The sequence below is a fragment of the Saccopteryx bilineata genome, chromosome 8 (assembly GCF_036850765.1).
Source record: "Saccopteryx bilineata isolate mSacBil1 chromosome 8, mSacBil1_pri_phased_curated, whole genome shotgun sequence".
Taxonomy (NCBI): domain Eukaryota; kingdom Metazoa; phylum Chordata; class Mammalia; order Chiroptera; family Emballonuridae; genus Saccopteryx; species Saccopteryx bilineata.
Window position 1 is genome coordinate 89,846,896 of NC_089497.1, and position 19,861 is coordinate 89,866,756.

The 19,861-nt window shown below is 41.5% G+C and overlaps 1 protein-coding gene across 4 annotated transcripts in view; it reads right to left on the reverse strand.

Moving 5' to 3' along the window:
* The window catches only part of SERPINI1 (serpin family I member 1), a 126,953-nt gene that overhangs the window by 26,589 nt on the left and 80,503 nt on the right, over window positions 1-19,861 (reverse strand). For all 4 annotated transcript variants that reach the window (XM_066241286.1, XM_066241287.1, XM_066241284.1 and 1 more), the window contains 2 exons: window positions 17,999-18,203; window positions 6,431-6,528 (listed from right to left, as the gene is read on the reverse strand). In XM_066241286.1, coding sequence (XP_066097383.1) covers window positions 6,431-6,528; window positions 17,999-18,203 — 303 coding nt within the window. The remainder of the gene's footprint in view (window positions 1-6,430; window positions 6,529-17,998; window positions 18,204-19,861) is intronic.

Consider the following 19,861-nt stretch of genomic DNA (forward strand, 5'->3'; position numbering starts at 1 on the left):
CACAGATACTGAGGGAAAAGAAATAAAATGAATTTTTTTCTCTGGGGACAAACCTCAAGCAATTGCATTAAAATGTCTGCTGTTTCTTTGAAGAAATAATTCTAAGACTGAGGTGGAAAAAAATAAAATAAAATAAAATGTCTGCTGAAAGTGGTTTAAGCAACAATGTGTCTGCTGTCACCAATTTTAGAAGGAGATCAGGTCAAGTAGAGAGGGATTCAGGCAAGTGAATAGCTTCCTATGCTCACCCTTCACTATTGCCCATTGCCATGTGACGGTGCAGCCAGGCCCTCTTTCCCGCTAAGGCACACCTACTCCTTAAGGGCCTAAACCTTGCCTGTCTTGCTCATCTTCCATCAACAATTCCTTTCACACTCCCAAATACGCACTCTGAATGTGAGGGGAATTAAGGAGATCTATGTTACATGGATGAGTTCATCTAATTGGTCAGAGAAAAGTTAACTGCTGTCTAAAAGAGAAAAATAAATAAATCAAAGGCAAACAGGGCTACCAAAAAAAAAAAATCTATACACTGGCCTAAAGCAGTCTTGTCCTTCTGTCCACAGCAGACATTGCTGCAAATTGCTGGTCCTACTTTCCTCGGGGTGGCTTGGAGCCAGGATTTTCACAGAGAAAATGGGAACCAGGCCAGAGAGCCCTAGGTTCTCCAGAGAAGGACTGGGCAGTAATTCAAGCTCTTCTAAAGAAACAGAGCAAAATACTTAAGACATCCATTCAGTCACTGAGCAAATATTTATCAAGTACCCTATTTGCATGAGCTATTGTGTGGGCACCAAAGGCTCTAAGTATCTGTGATTAACATAATGCTGGCAGGATGGTCATCATGTAAGTGAATGCCATTACTTCCTTTGTGGCACTGCTCCTAAACACAGCCAGTTTAAATAGATTTCTACCTCACCAAGGACAGGCTTCAAATAACAGAATGAAGAGAGTTCCATAACAGAACCAAAAGCTAAATATTTTAGTTGCTACAATATTTTTAGATTTAGTCTCACCCATGAACTTTAGAGAGATTTCCAGAATTTGAACTCCTTCAAGGAATACTTGTTTTACTGAATAGATTTTTGTTATAGACAGGCAACTAGTTCGTTCATTCATTCATTCATGTACTAAGCACCTTCTAAGTCCCAGACATAATTGATGCACTGGATATACTACAGTGAACTAAACAGTTTCTTTCTAATAAAGAAATGAGAAGTTAAATAAGGACAATTAAAAAGCAAATCAATAAGTGACCAAAATTTCAGGATGTGGTAAGAAATTCGATGATGAGTTGGCTGGTGACTACGGAAGGGAAGCAGAGCCACTTGACGTAGGGCATTAGAAAAGGCATGTGTGAAAAGGTCAATTTAAGCTGAGATCTAAAGAATACAAAGGAGCCAGCCATGGGAAGGCTTGAAGGTGGGGTTTCAAGTGGAGGGAAGAGCTAGTACAGAGGCAAAAACAAGGTAGGTGTGTTTAAGAACCCAAAAGAAGGCATGTATAGCTGGAATGTGGGGAGTGAGGCGGGCTGGAGGTTTGAGAGAAGCACTCACACTTGGAACAAGCCCTGGCCAAGCACCATTCCCTCACCACGCACCCACCCAGCGTCTGTCCAGGCCCACTTCGTGCTGGGTGTCGGCGGCACAGACCCTGCTGCTGAGGCGCTCCGGGGCCAGACACAGGTGTGTGAACAAACATCTAAGACAATCTCTGCACTATGAGAGTCCAGAGAGATACCAGCAGATGCTTCTCAGAGAAGGTGACATTTGGGCTGGTTCTTGAAGAATAAGCAGAAGAGTCAAAGTCAGAGAAGTGCACAAGGGCATTCCAAGCAGAGGATTCTACTTGCAGAGTGAGATAAGCAGGAGGGATGACCTGAAAGTCCAGTTGGAGCCTGGCTTCTGAGGAAGTGGGGAGTGGCGGGGGACACGCCTGATCTGAAGAGTTTGTGCCATGATGCTAGGGAGCTGCGGAAATGACTGCTTTGATTTTTCAAAGATGCTCATGGCAGCAGCTGTAAAGGGGGAATCAGATAAGCCAAAAGCTAGGAGCAGGGAGATCAAGTTTATTAACTGTAGCACTCGTCTGGGCAAGAAAAGAGGAGCAGAAATGGAATGATGGCACCAGAAGAGAAATACAGCCCTCTGGCTTACAAGTGCAAGAAGAAAGAGAACAAACAAGGGCAGGATGTAAGAATCAGTCCAGCATAAATCTAAGCGTTTGAGTCTGACCTGGAGATAGCTTTTGCTGTGTCTTCTTAACTCCTGTATTTTATTGGCTCCTTTATTAAAGCTTGTACTTTAAGTTGGAAGATTTAGTACTCATTTTTTTCCTTCCTCACATCTTCCAAGAGGATTATCTATTAGTCCAAATGCTGACAGTCACTCATTTCCATTACAAAAATAGCCCTAGTTTATAACAGGATCCTCCCTGTGACTAGATGAGCATTTAAAATCGAGCCTGAAAAAAAAATGGTTCTCAGTGCTCTCTAGATTCCATGTTTATTGTATGAGTCTTTACCATGTTTTATGTTAATGAAACTGAGCATCAAAAGCAATGGACATCCATTGGAGATAAAAAGCAAAGAATAAATACAGATCATCTCATCTTATTCCTTCCTTCCTTTAGTAAGTACTAAGCAGGAAGCACAGTGCTGGGTGCTTCCCAAGCACACATAAGGATCGATCTTTGGGATGTTTAAATTCTGGCAGAGGGCATCTGATGTTTAAATAATAATATGAGATCAGATGTGATATGGTAGCTTGATAGGGCTATTTGAACTGAAGCTCAGTTCTAGATGTATTTTGGGTGGGAGAGATTTCATAAAGTGGAGAGCTAGGGGAATGTGTGTGTGGTGCAGAGTGAGTGTTCAGTTTGGCTGGAGCACAAACCATGTGTAAAGGATCAGCCAGTTAAAGCTGGAGGGAGAGGAGGTCTGAATGCCCTCAGAGCAGTGGACAGTGCACAGCAGGCTGAAGGGAGGCTTTGAACAGGAACTGGAACAATCTGTGTGTGAGTTTTAAGGCGATTAATCTTGGCAGTAGTGGATAAACAATAGATAAGACAGATTACATGGAAGAGAGATTGGAAACCATTTAGGGGGCTATTGAAATAGTCTAGGGAAGCAGTAATGAGAGTCTGAAATAAAGGTAGATGCCATGAAACAGAAAATAAAAGAGTGCATTCAAAAGGCCTTAGCAAAGGATTCGGAAGTCGCCCTTTTTCCAGAAGCGGGAGGACAGGAAGCAGAGTTGCTGTTGCTGTTGTAGTTGTTCTGGTCCACCACTAAATCACACTGGCTATTTTTGAAGATAAATATTTTATCACATGATTTAAGAATGCAGCAGAGTCCCAATAGTACCTACTTGTTTTCTGGGTGCCTTTGAATTTACAAAGCCTCCTAATAATATCATTTTGAAAGTGTTTCCCATTTTAGGAAGAATTTTAATTGAAGAAAAAATACATACACAGGGTTAAATTCTAAACAGTACACAGTGGATGTGAAATGACAACTCCTTCTTTATCTGAGAGCCTCTGTCCCATATTCGAGATGCAACTACTGCTATTACTCTCTAGACATTGTTCAGAAATGCTGTATGCTTTTAAGTTTTCATACATACATATACCCTCTTCTTTCACATTTGGACCCAATATGCTCCTATTCTGCTCATACTTGTTTTTGTTTTTTGCTTCCACAGTGCTTTCTCTAGTACAAGTTTGCTGAACTCATCACTATTGACATTTTGGGCTGGGTAGCTCCTTGTTGTGTGACTGTCCTGTGCAGTGTAGCTCATAGGTATACAACCAGCATCCCTGACTTTTGCACCCAAAATACCAGTAGCATGCCCCAGTTTTGAAAACCCAAAACATCTCCAGCTATTGCCAAATATCCCCTGGAGGGCCAAATTACACCGGCTGAAAACCATTGTGCCAATAAAACATTCATTCTTTCACTGTTTTACTAAATCCAGCTGTTTATGTCCTTCTCCCCACAAGTCTGCATGCTTCCTTAGAACAGGTATGGTATCTTGATCATTTCTTTACTTTTCTGACATAGTACTTTGCTTACATTATCTGCCTCACAGAAAGTTGTAAAATGAAAAAAAAATAGACATGGCATTGAATAAAATTAATGTTATCTATCTTAAACACCATGAAGTTCTTATTAAAGTATAAAGTAATAACCAAGTAATATGTGCTAATAATTCTCCCGGGTACTTGTGGGGTTAACTAAGTGTCATAGACATTTTAATCATTATTTGGAGGCAAAAAGCTTGATAAGTGACAAGAATACCAACAATGAAAAGCAGAATATATGGTGCCCAAATAAATGATGCAGGGATCAAAGAAATTTAGAGAAAGTGTAAAGGCAAGACTTATAGTTGTGTCACTAGTTTTTGAATGAATGGTGCATAGATTTAATATGTATGTGCGCATGTGTGTGTGTATGTGTGTGAGAGAGAGAGAATGAAGAAAGTATTGACTGGGAAGGTTGGCATGCTGGGGCTACCAGACTCTGAAAGCTTGAGATACTGGCTTTAGATCTTTCATCAAGTTATCCTGAAGACCAGAACAGGGCAGTGTTTAGGGATGGCCAATTCTGGATTGCTTACTGATGTTTTAAGGAGCATATGTTCCAAGCAATGTAATGTATAGGTTGCTCCAAGGAACCCTCCTTTCTCCTTCCCTCCCTCATTTTATCATTTGGCAAACATCTACAGGGTGCCCAGTATGTGCCAGCCCTGTGCCAGGTATGGGAAATGCAACTGTGAGCACGATGCTGAGAAGGATTCTATTCTAATAGAGGGTTGATCAGTGACCTCACATTTGTATGAAATGAAATGAACTCTGAAAGGTTCTACTATTATTTCTAATCTCCAAACCATCTGCATTCATAATGTATTTCTATGGTCTATTGTCTCTGCACGTAGTTAAGGCAATTAAATACTACCTTATATACCTTCTAGATATGTCAGAAATTTTAAGCTACACTGACCATTATAATTGATTTGCCACTGCAGTGCTACTCCCTTGGTCTGAAAAGCAGAATATATTCTGTGTGTATGAAATAATGGTCTAGATGTTTGAGTGAAATGGTGAGGACTGAATCTCTAATCAAACTGAGAGTAGAGGTATGGTAAGAAAGCAAGTGTAATTATTCAGTTGAAATGTGGCCAATATGATAGACAGATTATCTCAGTTCCTAATGAAGGAAGCATCAGAACTTTAAACTGTACTAAGCTGGAGCCATGACTGTATTTCTGACTCTAGTTCAAAGGTACCCATTACCTTAGGAAACTCCTGCAGTATCACCTTCCTGATGATCTCAGTGAAAAGTGTGGGGGCCTTAGTTGCTGGATATGAGTCATAAAAACCTTTATCCAGGGAAAATTCATTTTTTTGAGTGGATAGAAACATTTATATAGCAGACATTTAGAAAAGCTCTATTAGTGTTTTTGCAGTGTAAGCTCTCTAAATTAGGGGTAGAAGTTGTGGTATCTGATACATCAATATTGCCTCACTGCTGGAAGCTAAGTGCTACTTAGGAAACAACCTGCCAATCCTAAATTTGGGAGGGCAAGCCTGTTTTGACTGTAGATTCTGTGAAAGTTTATTGAAAGCTCTGAATGTGCGATTTCCTCCCTGGCGTGTTCCCTATCTCTCACACACACGTCCATGTGGACGCATGCCTACATGCAGTTTCGGGATGAAGGTCTTTATTTCCTTGAATTCAGTCCAGGAGCCTTCACACTCCAGGTTTAGATCCTATTAATCAGTCTGCTTGATTTTTCTATAGGCTGCTGATTCAGGAGAAGAAAACTAAATTCTCTCCTGTAACTCAAGAACTGCTAAGGAATCTTCTATTACCTCAGCCCTATCTAGATGCAGAACTGGGTTCAATAAATAGCATATAAAGAGGCCTCACATATTCAGTTTCTTTTATCTTGATATATATTTGACTTTATCACATTGAAAACAGATTGTTTCATTGTTTTGTGTTCTACAGAAATGATAGAAAATAATCATTACATACATTGAGTCTCAAACTCACAGGTAGCTTACTTAATTCAATAATAAATGGCTCAGGTTTAGCAGTTTAAAGATATTTTCAAAAACATTTTGCATGTTCTAACTACTTTAGTTGTGCCCTGAACAAATTAGGGCATCTGAATCAAATTATCCATGTGGACTTTATTTTCTGGGGATAGTTAAAACATGTGGCTCAACACCCAATATGCCTGGTATATTCTGAAGCTACTTCTCACACCTAGTTTTGCAGGTAGAGGTTAAGTATATTACTGTTCTATTTATCTGGTAAATAGCTGTATTTTACCTCAGAACTCCACAGTCATCAGAGGGTTCAATATCATCATTTGAAAAGCTTTTATAAAACAACATTTTTAAAAAATTGGTGTTTGTTTCTTACCGGACAAGGCTGTCAAATTTGCATTTTTGATGAAAACTTCAGTTATTCCAAGAGCCTTCAAAACACCTTTTAAATCAATTTCCTGTTCCACAGTGAACCTGGAAAACCCATAGGGGGGAAATAGTTAGTTATAGAATTTTGAAAGTATTTAGTCAGTGTCTTATTACCTGGGGCAAATAAAACGTTAGATATGTTGATTTTTAAAGTCTGTTTTATGAGAGAAAATTATGCTAAAATTGGCTTTGATTGCAAGTAGTATTTGATTGTGCTTGTACAAAGAAGGGGAACCAAAGAGAATATAACAGAAGAATATTCAATTATTAAGTAGAAAAAATGTATAATATGGGCACAAAACCATAATATATGGTGGAATAAGTGAGTTTTGAGATTGAGAATCATTACCACAGTATTATGTAAAAGTTGTTAATGAAGAGCTTTTAAAATCCTTTGACCTAGTGATATATTTGCTTGTTTAAGCTGGTGATGATTAATCATACATTTACCAAAGGTTCTTCATTCTCTTCTTAGTATCCTGGTCAACCTTCTAATGAACGGGAAGGGTTAGATAACAGCCAACTTTTGCTGTTAAAATGAATATATCCAGCACTGAAACTCCAACAGCTCACAGAAAAGAACATAGAGAAATATCATGTTTAAAAATATAAATATATCTTCTTGGATGTATTAACCTCTAGGACATAAGCCTGTTCTATTGTAGCAACCCAGAAAAACTGTTAATCAATGAAATTAAGTTAAATATTATATAGTAAATGCCACACACTTTTAAAATTAAATAAATTTTTAAAACAAGAAAAAAATTTTGTTCTAATGAATTAATATACTTTATTATTATACGTAAATGTGCCTCATTTAAACATATATATTTTTAAAACAAAAATAAGTACAGTGGTCATAAACAGAATATTAATTTTTTTCAATAAAGGTTTCCACAGAAAGCTAGATTGTTACTAAAATAGAATATCTCATAAATCAATAAATTATATCACACATCATATTAATAAAAGATAAGGACCAAACATGGCTGCAGTAACAATCAAATGCATCATTAAAAGCATCAATTTCTATAAAAAGTGAAAAAACTGATTGAAACTAAATGTACCTCCTAATCAATACAGATCAAAATATAAATTTTAGGCATTGATTGGCTACTTAAAAGAGCTAAGTTGATGAAAGTCACTAAATGTTACATTAGGATTATTTCTAATGTCTGAAGAGTGACAAAGAATGATTGCTATTAATAAGGCTCAGACACCAAAAGAAAAGATTAAGAGAAAGTGGTTTTAGCAGGCTCATGTTTATGGAAATATAAGACCAAAAGACAAGTAAATGTATAGAAACATATTAAACTAAGTACTAAATTTTATTTATACCCTGTACTTTAACTTGGACTTAATATTGTTTATTTTGTTCTTTACAAAAAAGTAGATAATGACTGTGAAAGTATAAAGGGAGATGAGTAGGAAAATATGGCATATTTTGCAGATATTCCATATATCCAATGGCTTGATTAGGTATTTTATTTTTTGAGTGTGTGCTGTATTGTTATCATTATTATTTTTTTTTGATCACTGATACAGTGCTTACTATATACCAGAAACTGTTCCAAACATAGAAAAAAACAGAGTAATTTAAATATCACTACAGCCCTTTGATATAGGTGTTATTATTATCATCAGTTAAAAGAATAAGAAACTTAAGTGCAGAAAGATGAAATAACCTGACAAGCTCACACAGCTAAATAAATGGCAGAACAGGGACAGGGGTCCAAGTAGCATGATCTGTGTCCTGATCTACCTAAAATAGGAAAATAAAGGGAGATATCAGAAAGGGATGCTTTTTATTTCTTAAAGCAACTTGGTTTATTCACACTTCTGAGGCTGGTTGCTTAGGTAAGATGGTAAGTTAGTTGGGCTGAACTTGGGCAAGTTTCTTGATTTCTGAGTCTCTCAGTTTTGGCATATGGAAAAATGGAAATAATAATAATACTCATTACAGTATTTTTGAGGGGATTAAATAAGGTCTTAAAAACAGTCTTAGGATGGTCCTGGCAAGTAGCAAGCATGCATTAAAGGGCAATACTGTTAGTAGTTCTTATTATATTGAAGTTATATATAATATTTATATTATTATAGATGTTGCACATGTTTGCATTTTAGTAGAGATGAAGTAACTTGATTAAATTGCTATATTAACCCCTACTACTTTAACTTTAATCTAATCAAGTGTCATTTCAATATTTGTAGTATCTGGCATAGGACAAAACATATCGGCTGAATGGAAATAAAATCTAGGATTCCATTAGAATGTTTGTTCTAAGTTGAAAAACAGGAAGTAAACAATTTCCATTCATTCATTCATTATTGTTTTTCCTCATCAAACTATTGAATACCTATTATCCATTTGCAATGTCTTTTCTCTTGATCTAGACCAGGGGTCCCCAAACTACGGCCCACGGGCCACATGCGGCCCCCTGAGGCCATTTATCCGGCCCCCGCCGCACTTCCGGAAGGGGCACCTCTTTCATTGATGGTCAGTGAGAGAGCACAGGATGCATCCTGTGTGCTGTATGTGGTGGCGCCACAAAGCGCAGCGATGCGGGACGCACGCGTCAGGGCTCCGGAAGCGCGTCATATCACTTGTTCCGGCTAGCATTGACAAATATGGAACCAGACACTGACCATCTCATTAGCCAAAAGCAGGCCCATAGTTCCCATTGAAATATTGGTCAGTTTGTTGATTTAAATTTACCTGTTCTTTATTTTAAATATTGTATTTGTTCCTGTTTTGTTTTTTTACTTTAAAATAAGATATGTGCAGTGTGCTTAGGGATTTGTTCATAGTTTTTTTATAGTCCAGCCCTCCAACAGTCTGAGGGACAGTGAACTGGCCCCCTGTGTAAAAAGTTTGGGGACCCCTGATCTAGACTAATATTATTGTAAACAATTATTATTATCTGCCCTATACTGAGTGCTTACTATGTCACAGGCCCTATGAAAATCCTTTCATGTATAGTATCTCATTTAATCATCCCTATGACAATCTCACACAATCCTATGAGATAGATATTATCTCTGTTCCACAAAAGAACAAACTGAAATCCATAACAGCTAAGCTACTTGCCCTAGTCACACAGCTAGTAGGTTGTCAAATGACGATATGAACTAAGGTCTTTTTACTTTGTAAGTGAGAGAAGGGTAGATAGAGAGACAGATTCTCCCAATGTGCCCTGATCAGGATCCACCCGGCAACATCCGTCTAGGGCGGATGCTTGAATCAACTGAGCTATCCTGAGTGCCTGGGGCCAATGCTTGGACCAATCAAGCCACTGGCTGCAGGAGAGGAAGGGGGAGTGATGGGGAGAGCAGCAAATGGTTGTTTCTCCTGTATGACCTGACTGGGGATTGAACCCTGGACATCCATATGCGGGTCTGACATTCCACTGAACTAAGGCCAGGGCCTGAACTAAGGTCTTTCTGATGGCAAAGCCCTTCAGTATTAATGACCATAATTCCAACAATGGTTTATTTAAAAACACACAACCAACTACAGGCATATTTTATATTTCGCCCACTGAATTTAACAATGAAAGGCCAAACATTGCTTTTTTAAAACCAAAGGCATGCCTACTTTAATAAAGGCATACAATGTAATGGTGTATTTGTATCTTTTTATCTAAGTAAATTGAAGAGATGTGTGGAGAGCGGAAGAATCAGAGACTGAGTAGATATGTGGGCAAATGTTAGAACACATATATATTACCTTTAAGAAAATTTGTAAAATTTATAAGCAACTAAGCAAACCTTTTGTAGAAAAACCTAATATAAAGCATTTATGTTAAAGAACTAAATCAAATGGTTTATGTGTTGGTTTTCTTTAACAAACATGAAAATGAAGTGCTTTATTAGTAGACAGTTATTTAAGAATAACAGCATAGTTCTCAGTTACAAACTAGAAAACCACTTTCTATCCTTTGATTTCTCCCTGATCACAAATGACAACGCTGAAACTATAAAAATCAGTGTGAAAATATACAACAGCCAGGTATCTCTGCCTTTCAAATGTTAAGATACTGGATTTTGATTTTTAGAAAACTCTTCTTCTACCTAAGCTGCATCAGTAGAGACTGAAAAGCCAGAACATAAAATGAAGAGAGTAATGGTCATTAGAACCAGGTTTTTGAACCTCCTACCTAGAGAAAAGTATACATAAAACAACCCATAGATTAACATAAGATAAACATCAGTATTTAAAATGTACACTAAAACATAAACAATAATAGTAGTAATAGCTAGTACTTATATGATGCTTCTTTTGTGGCAGACATTACTCTAAAGTGCTTTTTAAAGTAAATATATTTTCTGTATTAGCCAAACTATTTTTGCTACCATAACTAAAGTAGAAGAGTATCTGACAATCTCACTTACATCTTTGATAGTGTGACTGTGTCTAAGCCTGTGGTATTTCACAGGATTTGATGATACCAGATAGATTTAGCTATATGCCTTCCATTCTGCTGCCACATTTGGTTCCTGGACCAGGAAGCCAACTGTACCGGTCTTTGTGCCACCAGCCCAGCAACAGAAGCCACCAGAAGGCGGGGACCTTCCATGTGAATGGGTGGTCCCACCGACATTTTCCATGGGATCTCCTTCCCAGAAACCCCTCTGTCTGGGGGTAACTGAACCCGACTGGACTTAGTGGAGAGATGGACTAACATTTTCAGGATGCATAAGGATAAGGTCAGGAACCGGGACCAGATGCCCAGTGAGGTCCGTCTAGTTGATCATCTATCTCCCTTGGTCTCAAGACTGAGACACCAGATAATGATTACCCGGAAAGGGGGGGGGTATTATAACTTCTGAAAGAATGAATGTGTGGGTGAATGAGAACCTATTTGTGGCTCCATGGTATAAACTACTGGTCCATGTGGGCCTACTTTGCAGTTCCATGGTGGTGGTATACAGCACAACAGTGACCTGTTTTTCACAGAGGTGACCAGGCTTGGGGTTTATACGAGTGCACCTTAGTCAAGATGTGCCTAAGTTCCCTGAGAGACACGGCCAGGTGGCACCTGAGTGGCCCCTGAAGAAGGGACACTGACCTTTGTTCATCTTGTAGCAGCGGGCCCGGGGAGGACAAAAGTAGAAATGGGGGCCAGTCAGTTGAAACCCACCATTTCAGACTGAATGCTCAGGAAGTTTAAAAAGGGATTTTCTGATGACTATGGTATGAAATTAACCGCTGGAAAGCTCGGCACCCTGTGTGAACTCAAGTTGCCCACCTTTCGGGTCGGGTTGCCCTCAGAAGGAACTCTAGATTTACCAATGGTTCAGGGAGATTACCAGGTTGTGGCAGGTAATCCTGCCCACCCAAATCAGTTTTCCTCTATAGATTCCTGGTTACAGATAGCACAGACTCTGCCCCCATGCGTTCGGTTATGTGTTAATAAGAAGGGACAGTGTAAGGTCCTGGTAGCCTGCTCTTCAAAAGGAGGCAAGCCCCTGAACCCTGATCAGTGTGCATATGGCAAAGAGATCGGACATTGGAAAATGAATTCCCCTACCGGAAAGCAGCCTCCGGCCCCACTGTCAAAAATACCATTCAGTCAAGGAAAGAAAATTATCAACCAGAACCACTGGTCCAGAACTTGACTGGGCTAGCTGGGATTGATGCTGATGAGCTAAGACTGGGCTCCATAAAATTAAGCCCCTGGCAGCCCATGGTCAGCGTGACTGTAGGGGCCAGCCAATGACTTTTATGGTGGACACGGGAGCAGAACACTCAGTAGTCACCATGCTGGTTGCTCCTTTTACTGAATGGGAGGCCACCATCATTGGAGCCACGGGCACTCAAACCTCTCGCCCTTTCTCTGGGTCTCAGATGTGCCAACTCAGGGAACACCAGGTTGTTCATGAGCTCCTGTATCTGCCTGAATGCCTCTCCCTCTTCTGGGAAGGGGCAGGGGCCTGCTGTATCTGCCTGAATGCCCTCTCCCTCTTCTGGGAAGGGGCCTGCTGTATCTGCCTGAACGCCCTCTCCCTCTTCTGGGAAGGGGCCTGCTGTATCTGCCTGAATGCCCTCTCCCTCTTCTGGGAAGGGGCCTGCTGTATCTGCCTGAATGCCTCTCCCTCTTCTGGGAAGGGGCCTGCTGTATCTGCCTGAATGCCCTCTCCCTCTTCTGGGAAGGGGCCTGCTGTATCTGCCTGAATGCCCTCTCCCTCTTCTGGGAAGGGGCCTGCTGTATCTGCCTGAATGCCCTCTCCCTCTTCTGAGAAAGGACCTGTTGACCAAGCTGGGAGCCCAAATAACTTTTACTCCTGGGAAGTTTGCCAGCTTAACTTTAGAAACACAGGAGACCCTGATAATGTCTGTAACAGTTCCTAGAGAGGCTGAATGGAAACTCCATGCTCAGGAGACAAATGAGCAAAACCCTCCTGAATTACTCGAGGAGTTCCCACTGGTGTGGGCTAAAAAGAAGTCCCCCCTCCAGACTAGCTAAGAACCACATACCCTGTGTGGTAGATCTAAAGCCTGGAGCCATCCCGACAAGGCAAAAGCAGTACCCGGCGCCCGGCGAAGCATAGATGGGGACACAGGAACACATTAAGAGACAAGCCAAGATTCTAGTAGAGTGTCAGTCCCCTGGGAACACACCTCTACCACCAGTGAAAAAGCCAGATGGATGTGTACCGGCCAGTCCAGGACCTGCGAGCGGTCAATAGCGCAGCTGTTACTCTGCACCCGGTAGTCCCAAACCCCTATACCCTCATGAGTCTTCTTCCCCTGGGAGTCAGCTGCTTCACCTGCCTGGACCTTAAAAATACCTTCTTCTGCCTACGATTGGTCCCAAAGAGCCAGCCGCTGTTTGCATTCAAATGAGAAGAACCTCACACAGGCAGGAAAATTCAGCTCCCCTGGACACGCCTGCCCAGAACTCATGCACCCTGTTTGGGGAGGCTTTGGCTGCCAACCTCACAGCCTTCCTGGGGGAAAAATAAATTATGGCCTCTTACAACATGTAGATGATTTCCTCCTGGCCAGGGACTCCCGAGAAAGTTGCTGAAAAGGCATGAAAATCCTACTACACTTGAAGACCAACACAGGATAAAAGGTGCCATGGAAAATGACTCAAATATGCCACCCCGGGTTTGATATCTCTGGTTCATCATCACCAAAGGACATCATTCTCTAGAGTCCGAGAAGAAGCAAACCACCTGCTCAATCCCGACCCAACAACAGAAGGAAGCTCCGAGAGCTCCTCAGAGCAGCGGGGTTCTGCCACATCTGGATCCCCGGGTTCTCAGGAAAGGCGAAGCCCCTGTGTGAAGTGCTCAATGGGCCAGAAGAGAAACCCTGGACTGGGTGAAAAACAGGGTACTGCATACCAGGAGATAGAGACTGCTCACCAGGGCCCTGGCACTAGGACTGCCAAATGTGAATCATGAATTCAATCTTTTCATCTGCAAAGACCAAGTAGCACTAGGTGTCCTCACCCAAGCTGTTCGGCCATGGCAGAGACCAGAGACCTATCTGTCTAAACAGCTTGACCCAGTGGCCACCAGGTGGCCCCCTTGCCTCCGGGCGTGAGCTGCCATGGTGATGCTAGTCAAAGAGGCTGACAAGCTCACCTTAGGCCAGAACATCCATGAAACTCCACATGCGGTGACAACCCTGATGAATAATTCTGCCAGGAGACAGGCCTCTCATGGGTAGACATGCTATCCCTCACCTTGCTGTGGGTACAATGCACTCCTGGGCCCACAGGATACTCCTCCTTCAAGATTTTATATGGAGGACCCCCCTATCATTAATAAACTAAAAGGAGACCTCTGCCAGGTAGGAGAATTAAGCCTCTCAACCCAACTGCAGATGCTAGGAAATATGTTCCATAAGATAGCCCAGGATGTTCTAGAGCGGGCCCCATCCCACTAGAAAACTGGACCCACCCCTATCAACCTGGGGACTCAGTATGGGTTAAGAACTGAAAAAAGGAACCTCTCCAACCTGTTTGGACAGGTCCATATATAGTTGTCATGGCTACTCTGACTGCCATTAAAACTGCCCTGGATTCACCACACCTGAGTCAAGAGAGCCAACAGAGGACCTGCCAGAGACCTGGACTGCTCACAGTGACCCCACAAAGCCATTACAGGTGATGCTGTGAAGGACCACGGAGCCCAAGGAGCCACCAGGACTATAATGATCTGCCAGTTGCCATTCCCGATCATCTTTGTGATCTTGACTTTACTTCTAGGCATAGGACTAGCTGCAAGTGCTCCAGTGGATTGGAGTAGACTAGGGAGGCTGTTATTAACAGTCACTTACATACTGATAGTAGGATGTGTGGTTACTATACACTGTTTTGGAATTTTTCTGTTAAAACAACTCCTTACAAAACCCTAATCAAACTCATCCTAGTAAGCCTCCCCCTGCCACTAAGTGCCCCCACGCCTTCATGTCCTGAGTGCTTTCAGACACGTATAGTGATGCCTAGTGATGCCGTAGAAGTGGTGATAGGGCATCAAAGGCGGTAATGATATGGCTATGACTCCATGCTGACAGAGCAAAATGCTTCACCTTAATATGGCCGTTACCACTTCTTTGTTCTGCTTTTACAATTCCGCCTTTTTAGCTTCTGTAAACCTGCTTCCTCATTCCGCATACCTTGTAACCTGGCCCGGCCCAACCATGTGACGTTAAAACCCCAAAGATCCTGCCATTTGGGGTTCAGATTGCAGAGAACCTCTTCTGAGCTCACCAGCATAATAAACTGATTCTCCACTTCTCTGCGAGTGTCGTTTGGCTTTCTGTGTTCCATTCTGCCATAACGTAGCAACCTTACCCTCTCCCGGACAGACTTCTTGTATTTTGGATAAAAATACAATTTTAATTTATTATCTGATTCATGTAGGATTTATTGTTCAGGGAGGAAAAAGAACAAAAATACAAAAGTAATTGTCTCTCTTTTCTTCCCCACCCTGAGATACCTTATATCTCTTAAGGAAAGCATTATACAGCCTATTGTAGAAAATCTAGTATAACAAAAGTATAGTAGATTGTCAAGCAGGGCAAGAATTGGTCAAATTACAAAAATGTAAAGTTGCATTTTTCAGGTAATAATTTCCATATGAATAAAACTATACAAACCATTTAAGACAGACACTTGAGTAAATCTAGAGCAAAGCTATCAGAACATTTTTTCCTTTGCTTAAGTTGCATCACTTCAGTCATTACCCTTATTAAACATTTTGTAGATCCTAATGCTGTAAAATGGTGGGGGTAAATAGTTTTCCACTGATTACTATTGACACATTAGTATTTGCAAATAGACAAGTTCTTGAAAAAGGAAATTCAAGTTTATCTTACCTCTGTTTTAGCCTCTCTCTCTATCCATTAGCCATGGGGAGAGAGAGTTCAGAGAACTACAGAAATGAACACATGGTAATCAACTGTGCTTAGTTTATAACAGGCATTAATATGAACAAGCATGCTGAACTATTTCATAATTGAAAAGTATCTCTTAGAATATGAAAACTTAATTTTCTTCTGCTACTATGTTTAGTTTCTCAGAGGGCAGGACCCGGAGGCTGCATTTTCTAGTGAATATGGTTGAATTAGAATATGATACTTATTAAACATTCATTTACAATTCTGTTACAATATTCCTAATTAACTTTGCATTCTCACAAAATTAAAGCATTTGAGATGCTGCACTCAATGCATAAATTTCAATAAGGGAAGCATTAACACTGTACTGAATTTCTCACATTATCAAAAGAAATTAATTATAAAATGCAAAAAAAACCAAAATTAATGATAAAAGTCTCTGGATAAGAGTTTAGATCTTATTTACATAGTTATTTAAATTTAGTTAGTAATGTTTAAAAGTAAATTCTTTTAGAGTTAAGATATATTTTTTATATATTCAGTATATATACATAAATTATATATATATATAAATATATATAAAACCTTGGCTTTATTTGTTAAATATTTATTGACTACCTTGGGTATAGACTCATAGTGGAATCTTTCTACACAGATGTGTTATCATGGAAAGTTATGCAGAGTTAATATTTTAGCCAAAAAGAAAAATAAATATTTGAAATATGAGCACACTAACTTTTATATGTAGACTAAGAAATGTATGGTTATATACAATATTATGTATGGTTATGTATTACATACATATATGTAATACTAACATAATATATATATATTTCTAGCCAAAACTCTCTACAGTTCCAAATAATCATTAACATAAGCAAACATCAGCTATGTTTTTTGAAAAATAAGCATTTAAGATACAACTTTTAAATGATAATTCATAAAATTAAAATAAATATGAATGAGTATTCAGTAATTCAATTTTAATACTAATATTTTATTTAGCACCTTTCAATGTTCATATTAATCTATCACATTTATATAGTTTTCTTAATATGGAATGAATGTTAGAGCTGTATTTCCATATGCACATATACATATATGTTTATCTGTTGTTTATTTGAATGTCTTGTTTTCTAGTCTAAAATCTACTACACATTGTTTATAAACTTGTTTGTGTTCACTGGTCTTTTCCTCTATTACATTTTAATGTATTTGAGGACAAAATAAATATCTTCTTTTGGGTTTCATTTTGCAAACACATCTCTATTATCGGGAAGAGCTCTGACTCTAGAAAACTTACAGAACTAAAGCAAAACTTACAAAAGGGTAATTTTATAATAATGTATATGCACAAACGAGGACAAAGTGAAGGTCAACTGCTCCATCAGGGGATGCATGGAAAGCTTCCTAAAACTGGTGCCAGGGCTGTACCATGAAGGCTAAGGAATAAATCTGGCAAAGCAATGTAAGGAGGGCATTTTAGGCCAATACCAAAAAACATACACTCAGAGGCATGCAAAGAGCATGATGCCTGCGGCACAACTACAAGCACACAGCTAGTACATGCTACAAAACCTCTGGTGTGCCGAGCGGCCAGAGGGAGAGCTGGGGAAGAGCCTGGTCGTCTGGCCAGCAGAACCCTGCCTGGACTTGAGTCTAGGCTGCAGGGAGCGTTGCTCCTACTTATTTAGAGTTGCACCCCAGCACCTGGCACCATGGCTTGCTTGCACTTTTCCCGACAATGTCAGAGATTCTTTTTCCAGCTATAATCAACTTTAAATATTAATGAAATGCAGAACACTGTCAATGTGAATTACATTCAGGGATAATCTACTGGAAAACCTTCTAAAATGAAGCTAAGAATATTTATTCATATCTGAAACTAGGTGTTGGTAAATAGTGCTGAATAAATCAATAAGTAAACCTGTGTCTCTGGGCAAGATCGCAGAAGAATGAAAGAATACTTTTAAAAAAGGAGAAAAAGAAGAAAAATTAGATGAGGAGAAGGAATTGAGGACAGAGGAGGAGGTGTAACAAGAGGAGGTGAGTAGCACAAGACTTAAAATACAAAGGGAATGGCAAGAGTTTTTCTGCGTTACAGTCTCCATTGCTGTCTCTCCCTCAGCTATCGGAGGGAGTCCCACAGGAGCCACTCACCTGGGCAGGTACACTTCCACTTTTTGCTTCTTCACAGAGTTGGCCCACTCTTCAATCAGCTGTGCTTTGATCAGTGGCTCCAGCGTGGCCAGTGGGACTTCCTGTCTGGACAACACCAGCATCATACTTATCTCGTCTCCCTCATATGGTATTTCGAGGACTTGGTAGATACCACCTGCTTCATTGGAGCCATCACTGAATTCTCCTAAAAAAGAAGAGAGGATGACATCAGCGTGATGGCGCGGTAGGAAGCGACACCGAAAATCTCCCCATAAACTCAACAAGTTCTTCAACCAGAAACAGAAAAACCTATCCTTGGAGTCTTCAGATGCTTCACAACACACCCGAAGGTAGGGTCGAGCGAAAGATTGGCTAGATATATGGTCAAACCCCAGGGGAAATAAGGAGTAAGAAATGCTCCGCCTTCCTCTCTAATCCAAACAGGATGGCTTTCACTGAGAACTGAGAATATAGAAACTAAGGCGGGCATAGGGAGTGAATAGATCCAGGCCGCGGTACAAACAGCCAAACCAGGCTGTGGCACGGAGATCCAAGCTGCGGAAAAACCTGGGCAATTCAAGCTAACACGCGCACCAAACCCAGACAAAGAAAGACAAGTGGGGCAGCCATTTTCCGCATCTCCTGGTTGGCGCGCGCGTGATTAGTGGGCAAGAGATTCCTACGAACACTTCAGGAGTGGGCGCAGCCCGTGCTAACCCAAAGAGAAGCAGAGTCAGAGGCCTCTGTGTGGGCAAAAAGCGGCATCTCCTAGGAGCCCCAGCGTGCTGAGGGGACCGGGCACGGGGAGGGAGCTGGAGCCAACTCCAACGGCGGAACTTTTCTGTGCGGGAGGAGGGCTTTCTCGGAGCGAGAGGCATCCCGCCGGAGCCTCATAATCTGGTCAGCGCGCACGCACGGAGAGTGGGCAGGAGATTCCTCCGAACTCCTCAGGGGTGGGTGCTCATGTTTTCCCACAGAGGAGCAGAGTCAGAGGCCTGTGAGCGGGCCAGGAGTGGAAGCTCCAGCGCCCTGGGAAAGCCGCACAGAGACAGAGCGAAAGCCAATTCCAACCCAGTAACTTTTCCGTGTGGGCAGAGGGCTTTCTCGGAGTGAGAGGCGTCCCGTCTGAGCCTGATATTCTGGTCAGTGCGCACGCACGGAGAGTGGGCAGGAGATTCCTCCGAACTCCTCAGGGGTGGGAGCCCGTGTTTTCCCACAGAGGAGCAGAGTCAGAGGCCTGTGAGCGGGCCAGAAGCAGAAGCCCCAGCGCCCTGGGAAAGCCACACGGGGACAGAGCGAAAGCCAATTCCAACCCAGTAACTTTTCCGTGTGGGCAGAGGGCTTTCTCGGAGTGAGAGGCGTCCCGCCTGAGCCTCATAATCTGGTCAGCGCGCACACAGGAAGAGTGGACAGGAGATTCCTCCGAACTCCTCAGGGGTGGGCGCCCGTGTTTTCCCACAGAGGAGCAGAGTCAGAGGTCTGTGAGCGGGCCAGGAGCGGAATCTCAGGCAGCCCTAGCCCCCTGGGAAAGCCGCACGGGGATAGAGCGAAAGCCAATTCCAAAGCTCGATCTTTCCCGTGTGGGTAGGGATTTCACTCGAAGTGTGACCTGGCTGGTCTGACATCCTGGTGGGTGCGCACGGAGAGTGGGCAAGAGATTCCTCCGAACGCCTCAGGAGTGGGCACCCGAGTTATCCCACAGAGGGGCAGAGCCAGAGGTCTTTGAGTGGGAGGTAGCCACACCTGATTATGCTAGCAGCTCTGACTGACTGAGCCTTACTCAGAGCCCTGTGCTGAGTGGGAATAGAGTGGGGAGTTGCCAGCTCTTTGAGACTCTTATTATCCAGGCAGAGATAGCAGCAA